Below are 19,178 nucleotides of genomic sequence, written 5' to 3' on the forward strand. Positions count from 1 at the left end.
TCCGATTCTGACAATATTTCCGTTTCCGGCAATATTTCCGATTCTGGTAATATTTCCATTTCCAATAATATTTTCCGATACGTACCATGTTTCCATTTCCGGCAACATCTACGACTTGGATAATATTCATATTTCCGATACGATCCATATTTCCGTTTCCGGCAATATCATCGTTTCCGGAGTATTCATTTCTTGCCTGTGACGATCTTAGCTCCCACTGAAACCAAGATCCGTCGGTTCCGAATATTCATAGATGGAGTATTTAATGCCATTAAATACTTGATCCGTTTACGTACTATTTGTGTGACCCTACGGGTTCAGTCAAGAGTAAGCTGTGGATTAATATCATTAATTCCACTTGAACTGAAGCGGCCTCTAGCTAGGCATTCAGCTCACTTGATCTCACTGAATTATTAACTTGTTAATTAATACTGAACCGCATTTATTAGACTTAACATAGAATGCATACTTGGACCAAGGGCATTATTTCCTTCATCATCAGCAGCAGGAGGTATCATCATCAGAAACAACAATGGAGATACGGTCATCGCCAAATCTTTTAACCTGGGTAACTCGCAAGTCTACATGGCAGAAGCCCTAGCCCTTCATAAGGGCATCCAAGAGGCTATCAAACTGAATATCAAAGACATCTACATCGAAGGTGACAACCTACTTGTGATCAACTCGCTAAAAGGAATTTGGAACCCCCCGTGGAAGCTTCAAAACATTATTCAAGATAGCAGGACTCTTCTTCAGCATTTTCACTCTACCCATATCAAGCATATCTTCCGTGAAGCAAATAGAGCAGCAGATTGGATAGCTAATGTAGGACATCTTATTGTTGAACCAATGTGTATCACCCCGAACTCTAGCCCTAACTTAGATAATATTGTTCAAAGTGACAGCTTAGGTTTCACCCTTGTGCGAAGGGAAACCTAAGTTTTTCTTCTTACCTTTTAAAAAAAAAAAAAAAAAAATTGAATGAATACTAACTGTCGAAACGCTTGAATCTTGAAAATAGATGTGTGCAGGAATTGATTTGATAAATTACAGGGCCAAAAGGTGAATTAATGACAAGATCATGTTGATTGTTATAGTGTTATACTAGTAGTATCAAAGAGGTTGTTTTCTTGTGCAACTTGCGTTGGGTTAAGCTTGATAAGGTAAGTGGACCCCAAAGGTAGGGTCAAGGTGGAAATGGGTCAAACCGTCCAAGAACGTGGTAGTCGCCTTCTTGCTTCTTGTGTTTATTCTTGCTTCTATAATTGGCTTTCCTCAGGCCTCATGGTCTCAGACTCTTAGCCCATTTAACAAACTTCTAAATTCAACTTTATAGTACTCTCTCCGCTCCTTAAAGTTCTTCCTATTTCATTTTTTGGCGTTCCTAAAAGTTCTTCATGTTTCTATTTTTGGACATGTTTTTTGTCTAAAATACCCTTATATTTCAACTTAATTACACACAATACCTATGAATATATCTTTTCATATTCAACCATCAATTTCTCCACAATCCCTTATTTAATTCATTCACATTCCTTCATTCACCCACTCCTTTATTAAAAATATATCCTATCTCATTCATTTCTTTATTACTTTCTCTTACACTCAATCATTACTCTTACACTAATAATTACTCTTACACCAATCATTAAAAGATTCCATTTTCTTAATTTTCACCCCAAACCTCAAATAGGAAGAACTTAAAGGAACAGAGGGAGTGTTTATTTTTCTTACGTAAGTACTACTTCTGTTTCGAAACAATTAGATAGTTTAACTTTTCACGCTTGTCAATGTAAATGTTTGTACATCAATATCTTTAATTTTGTGTTCGTAAAAATTATAAAAAGTTGATATTCCGAAAGTACATATCGAGACGAATCAAACAAAAACTTACACAAATGATAGTCAAATTGAAATTTGTGAATATTGTGAAAAGTCAAAGTGTCACTGTTATTTCAAAACGGAGGGAGTATAAAAATAGTGGCATCGGTATCAAAGTCACACTCGGTGATCCTATTATTCCATGCCTACTCTTTGCAGATGATATTTTATTGTTTGTAATACTAAATCGACGGCTTGTGCTAATATTAGGGATATTATAAATGATCTTCCAATATGTCATGACAAATGATAAACTTCAATAAGTCCTCGCTCGTCTTTTCAAGGTTTGTTACTAATGCTAGAAAAACTCAATTGACAAGTTATTTTAAGGATCTTTTTGGTATTTACTACCTTAAAAATGCATCACTTTTTTATTTACTACCTTATGGAATTTTTATTTTAAATTACTACCTTAAAGTTCCAACTTTATTTTTATTTACTACCACTTTACAGTTTTCTCATTTTAAAAATTAAGATATATCTTTCGTTTCTTAATCGTTTAAAGTGATTCAAAACTCATTTTTGTCATTTATGTGTAAGGATTCCATAGGGATCTTTCTTTTAACATTTTGTAAAAGGTAAAAAAAAATTAAATATTATTTATAAAATTTTAAAATATTTATGAATTATCAAACGAATTTTTTCGAAATTTTGTTCTCAATGAAATCCCTGTAGAAAAAGGAAAATAATGAACTTTGAATCACTTTAAGCTATTAAGAAAGAAAGAGATATCTTAATTTTAAAAAGGAAAAATTGTAGAGTGATAGTAAATTAAAAAAGAATTGGAACTTTAAGGTAGTAATTTTAAAAAAAAATTATAAGGTAGTAAATACAAAAGTTGAAGGAAATATGTCCTTCACCCAAGGTGCATTAAGTCTAATAACCAAGGTTCAGATTAATTGCGAACAATTAATTCGGTGAGATCAAGTAATCGGAACAGCTAGCTGGAGCAATGCTTCCGATCAGTGAGTTCTAATGAATATTAAGCTCACAACTTACTCTTGACTGAACCTACAAGGTCACACCAATGGCATGTAACATATCACCGGATTAAATGAATCGGAAATTCATTAAATAGCTTTTTGGGAATTAGTTTTGGAAAATGTATTATACGATACGACCTTGCATCGGAATCGTATATCGTATCGCGAATATTCGTAAGCTGGGCGAAACGAATACATCGTATCGTACGACGGTGATTCGTCGTATACGATACGATAAATAATAGCCGTAAGGTATTAGTCGTGAATACGAAGGGCATCGGAGCTGCCGGCCCGTCGAGCCAAGCACGCAAGCGTGCAAGGCCCAACGAGCCAGCGAGCTCATGAGCAAGGCGAGCAAGCCAGCCCGCGTTGTGGCACGAGCACGCAACAGCAGCAGCAACATAGCAGCGACGAGCGAGCAAGGCCCATGGCCCAGCTGCTCGGCTGCGCGCACTGTGGGCTTCGGCCTGCAGCGTGTGGCTGGGCGTTGGGTTGGGGGTGTGTGATGTGGTCGGTCAAGGCCACTTGGCCTTTGGCCTGTTACATCATTTAATACAATTAGGTTATTGTATTTTCACACAACTCAGTACACATCAGTTTTCCACCCTAAACCTAATTCTGAATATTACGTTCTTCAGTTTTCTCTCTGTGAAAACTATTCTTCCCAAAAAGCTAAAAGCTCTTGATTGATTGTCTAAGCTATTGTTATCAAGACGAATCTGAACGTGTCGGTGAACCAAGTAGAGGAACGACAAGTGGAGTTCTTTGTTCGTGTTTGTTGATAGATTACTCGGGAAAATACGCTTCGAATGTAAGTTTGCTTAATCTGTGCTTTATACATGTTTACTGGCTTTGGGGATTGTTCCGCACATGTTATGTATGTTTAACTGTATTCCCCTACAGTAGTATCACGAGCCTTATGTATTCAAAGCATGTTTTAGCATGATTTAATTGTTTTTGCTGTTGTCGAAATTTTGGGAATTTTTGTTGATTTTCCGGAATTTTTTATGAATTTTTGGATTAATTGCGTAACTTGTTCTGAAATCAAAAAGATTCGATTTTTTGACTTTTCTGACCCTAATCTGATTGAAAACGATTTTCTAAGATCAACTCAAAAGAACGAAATTGCAAAAACAACCCTCAAAGTTGTATTTTTTGGGCGTTTTTGTTGATTATCAAATTAAAATTAATATTGTCGGAAAGTTTTTCAATTAATTGGTCGACCTAAACAACTTGGAATTAATTTAAATTTTGACACCTTGTTTCTGGGTATATTCTTGATTTATGGTACAAATTTCAGCCGTTTCCGATAAGTATAAACCCTAATTTTTCTTTCCCCAAATTCGTTTAAGATCGCTAATTGATTTTTTAAATAATTTAGATCTAATAATTCGGTTAATTGGGAAAGGGAATATAATTTCATGGTCAGTGGCTAATTTTAAAAATTATTGAATTAAAATGGTTTCGTTAATTTTAATTGAGACTTAAACCAAATTATTAAAATCTGAAATTTAAACGTTTAGAACGATTTAAAATTTTAGATTTAATTATTTAAAAGTTCAAATTTTTAGTTGAAATCGTTCGTTTTTAAAATTTGTATAATGTTAGCCTTGATTTAATATTTTACGAAATTGGATTGTCGTTGAATTAATTAAATCGTAAAAATCGTTGTTTTTCGAAAATAACAATCTTAACTTTTTAAGAAAAATAACTAAAATGCAAACGTTCGTGAAATTAATTTTTTTTAATTGAGTTGGTCCGTAGTACGAACCAAAGGCACGAACACAAGGGTGGGGTGGGCGTATGGCTCGTCGAGCCACGCGGGCTGCCGCATCCGTGCCGAGCCGCAGCGACGCGGGCAGCAGCAGCGGCGCTGCGTGCCGCGCGCGCGCTGGGCGAGGAAAGGGCGAGCAAGGCAGGGCCTTTGCTTGCGATGGCTGCGAGCAAGCAAGGCACCTCGCCTTGCGATGCGCAGCGACGAGCAGCGACGAAGCACACAGGGGCAGCAGCTTGCTGCGGGCACGTGTGCGCGGCTGCTGGGTGGACGGGCCTTACTCGTGTGCCTCGTAGGCCACACCGTGCTGTGTTGGGCTGGGCGCAAGCCAAGCCCGAGCAAGCACATGAACATTTTTTTTTAATTTGTTTATTTCGTTGGGCTTGACTATGTTTGCATTAATTTGGGCTAACGGGATAATTAATAATTATTTTATTTACTTGGGCCGGTCCTCGAGTTTTAATTTAATATTTAAACAATTAATTATCCGGAATAATTTTTGGTTTGAGTGGGAGCCACTAAATGAAATTAAAAATGAAATAATTATTTTAATTATTTTTCGTAGGTCGCATTATTTTAATTAAATTCAATTTTAATTAGAATAAAGTCTAAGGATTAATAATTAGGAAATTGATTAATCTTTTAGGACGCGTTTATGTGAACGTGAATTTTAATTAATTCATGTAAATACTTGCATAATTAATTGGGCCATTCGTTTTAGCATACGAATGGGTGAATGCATAGAATGTATATTTTATGTAATGCAGGTACTCCAAGTGACTAGTATGGCCATTTAGGATAGTTAAATACGGTCTGCGAACAGTTCTATGTTTGAATGTAAAGTTTTAAATATGGTATGTGAACCATGGAAATTTTGATGTAATTTATCATTTTCAAGTATTTCTAAGTTTAGAACTTTAAGTTAGCAATTGAACGGAGATTCAAGACGATGCCAAGCTAAGAAGATGGTGATGAAGATTGGATGCTTCAAGACAAGATGTTTTGGGCCATACTAGTTCACCAATTTATTTATGCAGTTCATATATATTATGCTTGAATGAATGTATGTTATGCATGAATAGGTTGTTTGTATGACTCGATTAGATTAAGTTCACTAAATAATCGAACCAACATAGAAACAACTAGGTCCAAAGTAATATTAAGTTCAAAAGTTGCCTTCCAATCAAGCACTTACAAAAATCTATGGATCTAACGTATTAGGTTTACGCCAAAGCGAGGTGCTATATTAGTTGACTTAGATGGTAAGGGCGTCCCAAAGGAGAACGTTGATTGTGGTTTCAACTCAAACAATAATGGCATTATGTTGTGGCAATGGGATAAATTATGGCATTAATTTATTAACCAAGAGTAATTTGGAGATTACTAGCAATAGGTTTTGCTTACCTAGAATCTTAAAATACTTAAGACATGCCAAAGCTGATTAAAGATTTAGGACTTTTAGGGTCTTGGAATCGTTTCATTCATTTTGGACCATGTTTTTGCTTTTGCATGAATGAAATGTTTAATAGCTTTGATGATTGCATGAATGCTTTTATTTCAAGTTATTAAAGTATGATAAATGTTTTCTTTGCTAGTTCATTCTGTAGAATCGTAAATCTTCAACCTTATTGCGTTCGGACAATAGAACTGCGATATTTCCCCGATCGATTGGTAACTAATTTTGAGAGCGATTCTCAAAGAAAAGGAGAGTGATAACGTATCTTGAATGCTATTTTCTTATAGTGATCTTCGTGGTTGTTTTCAAACTAAAATTTGAATGGTAGACCAATTGGACCTCATATATTCAGAATACTTGGTAGTTTTGAAATAATGAAGTATTGAGTTAAAGACTCATGTATAACCAATGGTTAACAACCAATTTTCTTTTGATTCGATAATGAACTAGACTCATTGGATGTTGTCATTCGGAATAAATAAAAGAAAAGGACTTTGTAGGCATAGCAAAGAGTGAAATCTTTTGGACTATAAGAAAACGTGCTAGAAAGGATAGGAAAGGGGAACAAAAGAAATGCATTTAGATATTCTATTTCTACCTTGAGGTTTATGTTAAAGAGAAACGACTTAGAAAATAAACTCCCATGGTATTAGATTACCGCTTGAGGTTCTAACTCTTGTTAAGAACTCAAATTCCGGGAGCTAAGTCTGGTTATTGACCTATAAGTGGGAAATGAAGCAAAGTTGTGCTACATTAATTGTAGGGTCATCATGTTTGTTTTAAAGTCCTTCTAAAGGCTGGAACTTAATGGTATTATGTTCCATTAATCATCATAATCAATTTCTGTTTGGACAACGGAAAGACTCACATTCAAAGTAAACAAAAACATTTGTTGAGTGTTTATTTGAATGAAATGGTCATTTAAGGGTTGAGTCATATGATTGATTAATAAACAAACGAATCTCTTCACACTCAAATTTCAGAAGGTTCAAATAAAACACTTTGATTTGTGTTCCACATATCTTTGGCAATGTCATACGATATCAACAAGACAACATTCCAAGATTCCATGGCATGGATTTCTAAAAGTTAGTTAATTTAAGACACGCGGGTCTTGCTTGTTGAACATGACATAGAAATGGAATATTGTTAGAAGTTTCTAGACCATAAAGTTCATGGGCCAAAGGTAGATTTTCTGACTTACCTATTTCACAAGAATTTGAGAAAATATGGCTATATTTACTCAACGTGAAATATGTACGTGAAATACTACAATGCGATTCACAAAAGGGTATAAAATCAACTTGGCAAGAATTTTGGAACATCTAGGCTGGGTCAAAGTGATGTTTGCACGAGCCAAGAAAGATTATCTAGATTTTTTATATGGCATTATGACAATCGAAGCTCCATAAGAATATCGTATGTCCAAATGGAGAAATCGGAATCTATTCGATTAACGACAATCACGACTATTTTCCTATACAGTTTCTAAATGATACTCTCAAGTGACTATCACACTAAACAAAGTTGTCAAAGCTAAGGATAAGATTTCATAAGGATTGAACTTCGGTTCAGTACATCTTTTAAGTACATATATATATCTAGGGTTGTCAAACCCAGTGGGAGTTAGTGTTTACATCAAACAAATTCAAGAATACATATATGTTTCTTTATGAGCGACTCATAGAAACAAAAGGTATTGGTTCTACCACAAATCTGAGAACATATGGTTGTTGCTCTAGATAATGTCTTTTGGGAAACCATCGTATTTCCAAAAAGGCAAGTGGGAGAAAATGACCTCGAAGTGACCTCAAAAAGACTTCGAGTCAAGCAACAAACAAATGTAGGATACTTAGGAGTCTTTGGAAAAGCTCCGTACTTAGAAGCCTTTGGAAGAGCTTCAGTAAGACTTTAGAAGTGCTTCAAGAGAATCTTAATACTCAAAGGACTTGAGTAATGTCTTTATAGACACTAAAGTTTGATGTTCAATACCGAGGTAAATCGTATAAGGAATAGAATTCAACCAAGATAGATACATAGATATCTTGAGGAAAGAAAATTATGAAGACTTTGGAAGTGCTTCAAAACATACGACTTATAGGTTAGCTACGACGAATTAAAATTCCCAAGTGTGGTTTGAGGCCATCAGAAACATTATTATGGTTCGAGGCCATATAAAATGGTTTGAGGCCATTTTATCCAAAGTACATTCATCTTAAAGAATCAAATCTATGATTTGGTTGATTTGCATAAAAGGTTTACTCCCATTAGTTGCAAACATGTTTTCTAATGATAGAATGTGATTTTCATAAAGGGTTCACTCCCATTAGTTGCAAACATGTTTTCTAAAACATGAAACGTTGATTTGCATAAAGGGTTCACTCCCATTGGTTGCAAACATGTTTTCAAAACATACAAAGATGATATTGTATACACATACAAAAGAAAAGCTAGATTGGTGGTTAAAGATTATAAACAACTTCACGGCGTTGATAATGTTGAAATATTTTTCACCAAGTCGGAATGCTTGAACTATTTTGGATAAATCTAGCAATCATTGCATATGGCAATATGGCAATTGGAAAACGAAACACCTTCCTCAATTGGACTTGTAGAAAGGAATTATGCACATCACACAATGTAAAAGTTTTGGATGCTAGATAAAAGAGCAAGCTTAACAAATCTATTCGTAGATTAAAGCATGCAAGTGGGAATTGGAACATATTTTTCAACAAGGCTATTGAGAAATCATGGATCTATGAAAATATGGATCATCTTGTAGATGAGGATTTTAGTGGGAGCTAAGTCATGTTTATTGGTTCTATATATGAGATACAAATATCTCTATTGAAAATGACATTCAAATTCTAAATGGTTAGATTTGAAAGTATTTTGTCAATATTAGAACCATGGCGAAACTTAGAACATACTGGGTTAAAGATCTATTGGATAGGATCTAAAGCGTTGTTTGGATTCTGTAAAAGTAATTACTAAATCAAACACAATGGAGAGACTCAAAAGAGACTCTCAACCCATATGAGTAAGTCTAAGTAATGAATGCTTTAACTAAAGTATAAAGCTAGGCTGTTATCACTAAAGTTAAACATGAAGGACCTTGAAGAGGTGCCTTCACCTTATATCACATGGCAATGCCAAGATTTTAGCAAGATTCGGTATCTCTTGAAACAGAATAAAGCTAAAAGTCACATGGACGGATTTTAAAATGCGAATGGTTTTTGCATTACAATCAATCATCACTACCTAAAAAAACCTAAAAGAAACCACCTAAAAAACACATAAGAGACCTCCTGAGAGGTGGTCTCAGAATAACAGGTCTCTTAAGTTAAGAAACCACTTTTTGGAGGTGGTTTTTTTGTTAAAAATAAGAAACCACCTGCCCTAGAAAGGTGGTTATTTATGTATTAAATTTATTATTAAATTACCCTATATAAGGAACCACTTATTCCAGAAAAGTGATTTCTTAATAAAATCAAAAAGACCACCTCTATCCGAAAAGGAGGTTTCTTTAATTTTATTTAAGAAACCAACTTTCCAGAAAAGAGGTCTCTTATGCGTTGCAGGACATAAATAATTAATAAACCTAAAAAACCACTTTTTTCCGGAAAAGAGGTTTCTTTGGGTTTTTTTTTTCTTTTTTTGCGCTAGTGCTTTTTTTTTTTTTTATTTTTTATTTTTTATTCTCTGGTTTTTTTTTGACCCTGCATATCAGGTTCGAGTCTTCCTGATAGCTGGTAGTATTATTGTTTTATAAAATTAAAGTATAAAATTTTTTTTACGGGAAACTTTGAGCTTTATTAAGTAACCAAAATGCATTTTTGTCTGTTGTTACAAAGGAAAGAGATAACCTATCATGGAATGTGCAGCCATGTTGCAATTTCTATTGATAAAAACTTACAGTAATGGAATTTCTAGCTATAGCTTTAATGTCAGCAATCATAATCTGTAGTGCATTCCTCCCCATTGTCTTGTCTAACAGCAGGTTGCACCTCTAATCTTCTGAACATACTGCAAACCAAAAAGGATGGCCTGAGGTTCTGCTTCGCTAACTGATCCTGTGCTTGCATACGGTTCACCAGCACACATCATTACCTCTCCAATGCTATCTCGTAACACCATTCTAGCTCCAACCTTCCCTTCTATCGTTATTGCAGCATCGTTCAGCTTGTAGTTCCCAGCCACTGGTGCGCTCCAAGTTGTAGCAGTACCAGGAAACCAGAACTAGCCAACAAACACTAGTTGAACTAGGCAACCAAGCCAGCAGTAGGACAACTGCAAACAGCAGAAAACCTGCCAACAACACCATCTGCATTCCAGCAACAAACCATCGTACTGGCCTGCCTGCATCTGAACACCAGAACTAGGGAGCAAAAAACAGAATGCAGATACAGCAGTACAACACTAGCAGCCTGCAAAACCCATAGTAGCCTGCTACCAGACCAACACTACCCAACAAGCCCTGCAGAGCAACAGAACAAAGTCTGCATCCGCAGCTAAACACAGAAGAAAACAAGAGCAGAATAACCAGCAGAGCAAATTTTTTTATTCCTGTTATACCTGTGGACCAGAATCTGGACCTCAGATTGTATCAGGTCCATATTGGCATAGCTAGGGGGGTTTCTCGTTTGGTCGCTGCTTCATAGTCACCCCTTGAGCACACTATCTCTTCCTCTCATGCACCCACATGTTTTGTTGGTTCCAAATCTACCATATTAGTCATCACCACCTCCCAACTCTTCTCAAACGTACTCATAATACCAAAATAATCCAAATATTTCATTAATAGAAAAAAAATATTACAAAAAATGTTAACGTTTAAAGGTACTTGATGTTTCATCCTATAATCTTCTCCACAAAGAAATACCAAATTCTAAAATAAAATGAAGTAATAATCACCTATGCCATATCATCATCTTCAGAATCTTCATCTAGTTCTTTATGCTCGCACACATAGGCAACCCATAAGTCCCTTCATTCGTCAATCTTCGCTTGAGAATAAGTAGTAGATACTCCACTGTAGTACTACAAAACATCAAAAACTTTGCATTACTATAGTGTTAATTGGTGTCGTTCTAGGAAAATATTGATAATAGTTGAGGTTTTAACAATATCCGTTGGTGTAATGTATGTGTACTGTAAGAGAACTTGCAATCGACGAGAGGAGAAGTCATAGAAAAATACACAAATCACTAATCACTAATCAAAAGCTACTGCCATCAGCCACCAGAATCTACTGCAAGTTCTAAGTTCTAAGCTTCTACTGCAAGTTCAAGTTGTTTCAAGTTGTTTACAGACCAATGCTGACTATCATCAGGTTTATAAGATGGTGTTGAGCTTTTCTGTTGTGTACTTCATATGGGAGGGAAAGAAATTACAGAAAGTTTCATACAATGCGGCAACACAGCCAAATTCTGGTGAAGCAGATTCAAGTTACCCATTTCCCTGGCTTTTGGCCATTGTGGTTACCCATTTTACATGATAGACTTGTGGCCATTGTGGATGTTGTTCTTGTGCAGAATGTGTAGGTTATTTGGTGTCATCTGTTCTATATCACATGATCCTATGGACAATTAACATGCTATTAGGCTATTGATTACTTGATACTTTATGTATTTCATTTTTTATAATTAACAGATGGAAGAAACTGATGAGGCCAGGAAGAAGTTCTCAAATGCTAAATCAATATCCTCTGCTCAATATTATGGAGATCAGAGCAGAGCTGGTGACACGGTAGCACGAGCTTCCTTGCAAAAGTTTTCTGTGAGTGTATAGATTATTTATTTTTCTCAGATAATTGCTTGCTAGAATGCTGGATGTCATTTTAACAATGAATATTTGTATCTGGTTTTAGTTTCTGCCTTCTATTCCATCTTAATTTACTGCAGAAATTAAATTATGCAGTACCTGACTCGATTTGTGGACTTGACACTGTCAGCGTTTACAAATGCAATAAAACTGCTTGTAGGGATTTGAGAGAAAGGTGTAGCAAAAAAAGTCTATACATGCAACGACAGTCACAAAACTATACAACATTGAACCTACTGTGTATTTCGTGCTCAGTGCTGTAGTTTCAAGATTCAGCCACACTGTAGTTTCTAAGGTGTTAGTTGTGCGAAGTTTTTAAGGTTTTTTAATTGTATGAAATTCTCCTATTTTACACTATGTGGAACTTCCCTTACTGCACTTATTCGAACAGTGTGCACACATCAAAGAAAAGGGTATCTGCCAATCCAGAAGGAGAGAGCAGCAGGAAGAATAAACTTAGCAGAAAAAACACAGAACAGCAGGAAGAAACACAGAACAGCAGGAAGAAACCCATTTAAACGATACCTGATCGGGAATAACTTGTCGTCTTTTTTCTATTGTCTCAAGCATGTAGCGGCATATATAATATCCACACTCGTATGAGTTTAGGGGTTGACGAGGACACTTGCAAAAGAAATAAAGCAATAAAATATGTTACGAGATTATACATATAGTCAAATGTATACATAAAGAAAAAAATATGTTAAACATACTTGTGGTTTCTTCCACTTTATCCCTGGATTATTCTTTTTCACCTTGATATCCTTCCGATATTTCTTGCTAAATTTCGTGATCCCGCTGTGGAATCGTAAAAATATTAGATTTAAAATACAATATTATACTTAACAACACAGACATGTATTTTGAGCATAAAAAATATAATAGTACATACTCATTGATGATCTTTTGAGCATATTCACGAATTTCATTGGACGCTCTGGCTGGATCAAGCCAAAATACTACTCCATTCCAAGGACTTATGACCGCAACCATCCAATGTCGACTGTTTGGAATGTATTAGTTAGAACCACTTGACATTATTTTCATTGTAAGGTGCAACTAATAGTTTTGTAATAAGAATTCTATCTACACTTACTTCTCTTTATAAGGAGCAAAGAAAAGTTGATTTACATTTTTCCCTTCATTTTGACTGAAAACCCCCGATAAATAATCAGATCTTTTTTCTTCTCCATCAATTGGTGTCAAAGGAGATAAGTAATTACAATCGCAAAATCCATACATTCCGGCTACACTATCTTGTTTACACATTTCGCTCAAGTACCTTGCACAACAATATGCATATGCATTATATATATCATATAACGAAAATAAGAAAAATATCTCAAATAGAGGAAAATAATTAGGCACTTACTTCATAAAGATGGACAAGTGAGTAGCTCCAATCTCTCTTTGGAAGCACCAATCAAACATATTCTCATAATCAATACTACGTTTTTGCTCATGACCAAACACACTTGTCGGGATTGTTACCGTTATGCACTCCTCATTAGCTTTCATTTTCATAGCTTGGATCTTGAATTTACGCAACAAACTAGTGGTTAACTTGGCACGATCCTCCTCAGATATCACATACTTACGAGTGGTTGATCCTTGTGATGATGGCGTTTGTGGGGATGGGGAAGACAAAGGTTATGTTGGCTGTTCATCATCCTTAATATAAAAAAAATTGACTAGTTAAAGCATGTAAATATGGTATCAATGCACATTTGAATTTCAGATTGAAACAATTTATTACCTTAACCTTAGGAAAAATCAAGTGACTTGGCCACGGAGCAAAACTATTCTTAGTTTGAGACACATAAGTGAATTCTGAGGTTGGACATGGCACATGTGCTGCTGGCATCATCACTTGGTCAACTGAGACTCGAAGAAGACCATTCTCAACCTTTATACCATGAATAATTATCACTTTTGTTCCGCTATATATCTCCACCTTTCCGGTGGCAGAAATTTGAAGCTCTTTGTCACTTTGAATCGCCAAATAACAATCACTCCAACCCTTAAATGCATGCAAGTAAGTTATCATACCATTAGAACATGTCAATACAGAAAATGGTATGTTCAAGTAAAATTCTACCATCTACTGATTTCACATAGTATATAGATGAGCAAAGTAGAGAACGGTAAAACAGTTTAACCTTTCATGTACTATTGTTACTTAGCTAACTATTTAACTGTAGAATATGTGTTTCTAAACTGTGAAGGGATTTGTGTCAAAGTTGTTTCGCCTAGCAGATTCTCCAAATGTTTTCTCCCAGGCTTGTTCTGTACTCGTGGATGTGGATACTCTGCTTTTTTTTCGATTTATCACGGGCCTAGGCTATATGGGTTTTTGGTTGTATATCAGCTTGATAAAAATTATGTAACTAAGCTGGTATATGGATCAAAATCAGTAAGGGTCCAGCTTCTGGTTCAATATATAGATGAGCAAAGTAGAGAATGGTAAAACAGTTTAAACTTTCATGGACTATTGTAACTTAGCTAACTATTTAACTGAAGAATATGTGTTTTTAAACTATGAAGGGATTTGTGTCAAAGTTGTTTCGCCTAGCAGATTCTCTCATCTTTTCTCCTAGGCTTGTTCTGTACTCGTGGATGTGGATACTCTTCTTTTTTTTCGATTTATCACAGGCCTAGGCTATATGTCCCCTAAATAGCAGCTCTTGCCCAAGATAAGATCTTCAAAGATGGTAAGCTTTAGATTAAAGATAAACAATAACATTCCACAAGTTTAGTTAAATCTAACTTTGTTACTGAAAATTGCTCCAATGCATGAATGGCAGCTCATCAAGAAGCAATGAAGAGAGAAATAGAGAGGCTGAGGCAAGTTTATTACCAGCAGAACCTAAACAAGCCTGAAAACATTGTTCCACCACCCATTACCACTCAGTCTCAACCACCCGACACTACACTTCACAAGAATGAGCAACTTACAGGTTAAAATAATAAAAAGAACGTGTTCGTTCTTCAGGTTATACTGTACTATACCTCAATGGAGGAACATTTATGTCAGAAGCATTCTTTGTAATAAATTAATTCCTCTGGGTTTCTCCTTGTAACCATAGAGATATCATTATCTCACATGCCAATTTTCAAAGTGATGAGTACAATAACAGATTCACAGCCATGAAAAATTAAACCGAAACTCAAAACGCTCTTAGAATTTAATCACAAAGGATGCAACACTGAAAATGTTATTAAGAAAGCGTCATTTATGATTCTTTGCATCAATGGACTCCAAAGAAACTGTTGTTACTCAGTCCCAGGAGTACTAGCACTATCACCTTCCAGGGATATGGTACGTAATGGTGCAGATGATAGGATAAAATGTCATTTCTAGACAAAGCTCTAAAGCCATAGCACCAAATGGAACCAGAAACTAAAATAAACATCAGGTTAATCCAACAGACGATGTAGGTGATAGTGAATGCAGGCAACTTGGTGTACCCTTATCTGCAAATGCTAGTCTCCCCTTATATCCTCAACACATAACAAAATATTGCACTACACATACACACATAACTCTTTATAAGTAGCCAAGCTAAGGTAAAAGGTACTATTTTAAAAGAAATTTTCAACTATAGTAGTCGAAATTTATAGGAAATTCTCCTGAATGGGTGACTTCTGTAGAAATATAGAATACGAAAACTGGTAATATAGTGAACTTCTAGACATTCGGAAGGAAAATCTGAGTATATGAAGGAAGGAAGATAAAGAGCGGCACAAATAAACTCAGTTTGCCATATTTTTCTACAAATATAAATGCAAGCATGTTATTAAAAACTGTCACAATGATTAAGCATAACGTACCTCAGGAAAAGTATGTTGTACACTACTCATGGGCTCATGCCTTAATGGATCACCACCACTGAGCTCTTGCCTTATTGGATCGCCACTGATAGGTTCACGACTTGTGTCATGGGAAAGACCAAAATTCTGATCTAGTTGTTGATCCCCTTCAGTTACGTGTTGCTCAGGCCAAGGAACACGATAGGGAGAAATCTCAACCTGTTGTACTTCTGTAGTAGGCTGATTCTCAGCGTGTTGTACTTCTGTAGTAGGTTGATTCCCAATATGTTGTACTTTTGTAGTAGGCTGATTCGACACTGGTAACTGAGAACCACCATTTTGGCCATTAAATCCACTAAACTGTCCACCTGGATTAATAAATCCACTAAGCTGGCCACCTGGATTATTAAATCCACTAAGCTGACCACCTGGATGATTAAATCCACTAAGCTGGCCACCTGGATGATTAAATCCACTAAGCTGGCCACCTGTATTATTTAATCCACTAAGCTGGTTACCTGGATTATTTAATCCACTAAGCTGGTTACCTGGATTACCAAATTGTCCACCAAAATCTCCGAATTGGCCACCACCTAAACCTTGGGTAGAGAAAGTACCAAATTGGGGAGCACCAAACCCTTGACCACCAAGTAGCAGGTTAACAAAACCCCCAAATGGAGCAGCACTTTCAGATCTTTGGCTATTAATACCTGAACCACCATGAACGGTATGAATTATCTCATTTCCTCGGGGTTGAAATTAGGGCTCGACATAATGTAAGACATCAACAAATTTTGATTGTTTCTCATATTTCCCATCTCTGACATCAAAAAATTGACTTGATCTCTCATTTGGTTGTGAGGAGTTGGTTGGTTGTATCCAAAGTACACCTTGTTTGAAACCCCTGATCCAACACCCCTTACACGTCCACCTTGCTCGGGTTTATTTATTGCTTTTGCTAAGATATCATCCCGACCTTTGGTGACTATCTCACCTCTTTGAGCTTGAGCATCCAATTCATCCTTGTAGTAAATTTAAGGAAAGAAAGAAAAGACAATAAGAAACATGAAAGGAAAAATATTTCTGTAATTACAAGCAGCTAGAAAAGAGACCGTGAATAACTATTCAATTCAGCAATTCAGAATAAGAAGGTAGTGATGGCTGCTAATCAATTAGCTACTTGCTAGTGTAGCTTCTGTGAAAGAAGTAATCAGAATATATAGGGTGGATGATAGTGTAGAAATAAAGAGAAAAAAATTCTTACAATTGCTTCAGCGATTAGCTCATCAGCAGGATTCTCAAAGAACAGTTGACCATCTATTTCTTTAGAATGAGCTTTGAGCCAAGTTACATGTCGAGGCAAATCTGAAACATGTACCCCTTTCTTTTGAAGTTGTTTTATCTGGCATTAGGAACCAACATAGCAAAAAGTTTAGTTCGAAATTCAAGCTCATAGTTGATTAAACAAATTTATAGCAACTTACGATCTCTTCCTCAAAACAAATGTATCCTAGCCGGCCTCCTCGATAGCTTGAAGTCTTTTTCAGTGACTTTTCTCCATTCTTTGCACTTAGTACCTTAGCACATGATCCTTACATGGTTAGCATACACTATTATCAAGTTTACTTAACATTAAAACCAATATAGGGAAAGGATACCTCAAAATCAGAATTAGTATATGTCTTGATGAATTTGTTCCAATCATTTTGATTTATCCATGGATATTTCCATGGAGATTTTTTCCTTAACACCTTTTCCTTATTTTTTCTTTTTCTGTACAGCCAAAACTTTCTCAGTCTAGTCTTGAAAGCCCTCCGTCGCTGGGAAGCTCTAGTTAAGACCCATTTTTTATGCCCCTCTGGTATGTCGAATCCTTTCTGCATAATGTGTTCTAGTGAGTAACATATTTAAGCTCTATATAGTTATTCTAAAGCTTCAATGAAAAAAAAATGTTATTATAAAGCATTAGGAACGAACAATTATGCTGGCAGATAAAATAAAAAGTCGAATCGAACTCATGTGTTCACATCAAAACAAAAAACTGCATTTTAAACTGCTGCAATGTTCTGAACAGAACCGATCAGTTCTGAATAGAACCGATCAGTTCTGAATAGAACCGTTCAGTTCTGAACAGAACCGTTCAGCTATGAACTGAACCGTTTAGTTCTGAACTGAACCGTTCAGTTCTGAACAGAACTGAACAGAACAATCAAGAACCATAATGTTTAACATGTTTAGGGATCATAGAATTAATGATCAAATTTCAGAGAGGATATTCGTAAAGGTTCAGAGAACCAGTTCAGTGAAATAGTTCAGAGCAAAAAAGGTTCATTGAAATAGTAGAACATTCTTTAAAGACATCTCCAATATCTAGAACATTCTACCTGATGACTTAGTTCTCTTATTTGGGGCAGCAAGTTTGAAACAACTTAGAAATTACTAGATCATGTGGAGTATATGTTGAGTTATATAATATCCAAAGGTTTCTTACACCACCATACTCCCAATATAAATATGCATTTATCGGCATATATGAGCACTACTACACACAAAGCCATTCTTTACGTACACTACAAGTCTTTCTCAATATAAATCAACTTTTATTTGGAAAAAACAGAAAATGTAAAATTATGCTTACCGCAACAAAATCATACACTTCATCCAAGGTTGTTGATGGAACATCACCCCACTTCAAATAGTTTATGTTTACACGTTCACGAGCAACCACACCAATGTAGGAAGAAAGGATAGTGCGGACTTTTCTGTCGCCAATCTTTCTGTCGCCAGTTGGAACTCCATATCTAGTATCCCAATCCACAGGGATTTTGGTTTCATTCTGAATTGCCTTCCCAACAATTGTAAGTACAGAGCGACCTCTCTCTTCCTCACGATGAGCTTGTTCAACATCAGATGTATCATCCTCAGCAGTTGCACCGTCTACAACTTGGCCGACGTGCTTTTTCTTTTTTGTCATTAACCTACATAATTTCAAAGATTAGATGCAATCACAATAAAGCAAGAAAAAATGACAATAAGTTAAAAAGCATAAAACCAGAAATACAAGGGCAATTAAGTACGCCACATACCAATCCCTTAAAAAACCGATCAATTAATTTTCAACAAAAGTAAACTCAAATCGAGAAAAATCTTAATCTTAATCTTAGAGAGTCAAGTACATTTTCGGAGTTTCCATACGATCTACTTAAAAGCAAAAAAAAAGAAAAACTTCTCCAAAACTACAAATATGGAGTAAAATCACAAGAGGCGTCATTGTCACAAGAGCTCCATCACCATAGGACTGAAATAGCAGTAGTCATCCTCATAACAAAAGCTTCATGTATGATTGCGGCGACTCTTCCGTGAGTTCCCCTTATTAGTATCCTTATCAACCCACATACCTTCATCATGGTCAGTTCGTACATAATTCGAAGAATCACAACTATCATCATTC

The 19,178-nt window shown here is 35.8% G+C and overlaps 1 protein-coding gene across 1 annotated transcript; it reads right to left on the bottom strand.

Annotated features, from left to right (window-relative positions):
• Positions 1-9,703: 9,703 nt before the first annotated feature.
• Positions 9,704-17,572, bottom strand: LOC130461777 (uncharacterized). Its single transcript, XM_056829982.1, has 12 exons — positions 17,569-17,572; positions 17,212-17,318; positions 16,992-17,129; positions 16,722-16,749; positions 15,749-16,473; positions 13,674-13,937; positions 13,290-13,588; positions 13,014-13,199; positions 12,810-12,920; positions 12,631-12,715; positions 12,443-12,541; positions 9,704-11,134 (listed from the first exon to the last, which is right to left on the bottom strand). The coding sequence occupies exons 1-7, from the start codon at positions 17,570-17,572 to the stop codon at positions 13,568-13,570; spliced, it is 1,287 nt and encodes a 428-aa protein (XP_056685960.1). The 3' UTR covers positions 9,704-11,134; positions 12,443-12,541; positions 12,631-12,715; positions 12,810-12,920; positions 13,014-13,199; positions 13,290-13,567.
• Positions 17,573-19,178: the final 1,606 nt, after the last annotated feature.

Source organism: Spinacia oleracea, chromosome 5 (genome assembly GCF_020520425.1).
Source record: "Spinacia oleracea cultivar Varoflay chromosome 5, BTI_SOV_V1, whole genome shotgun sequence".
Lineage (NCBI taxonomy): Eukaryota > Viridiplantae > Streptophyta > Magnoliopsida > Caryophyllales > Amaranthaceae > Spinacia > Spinacia oleracea.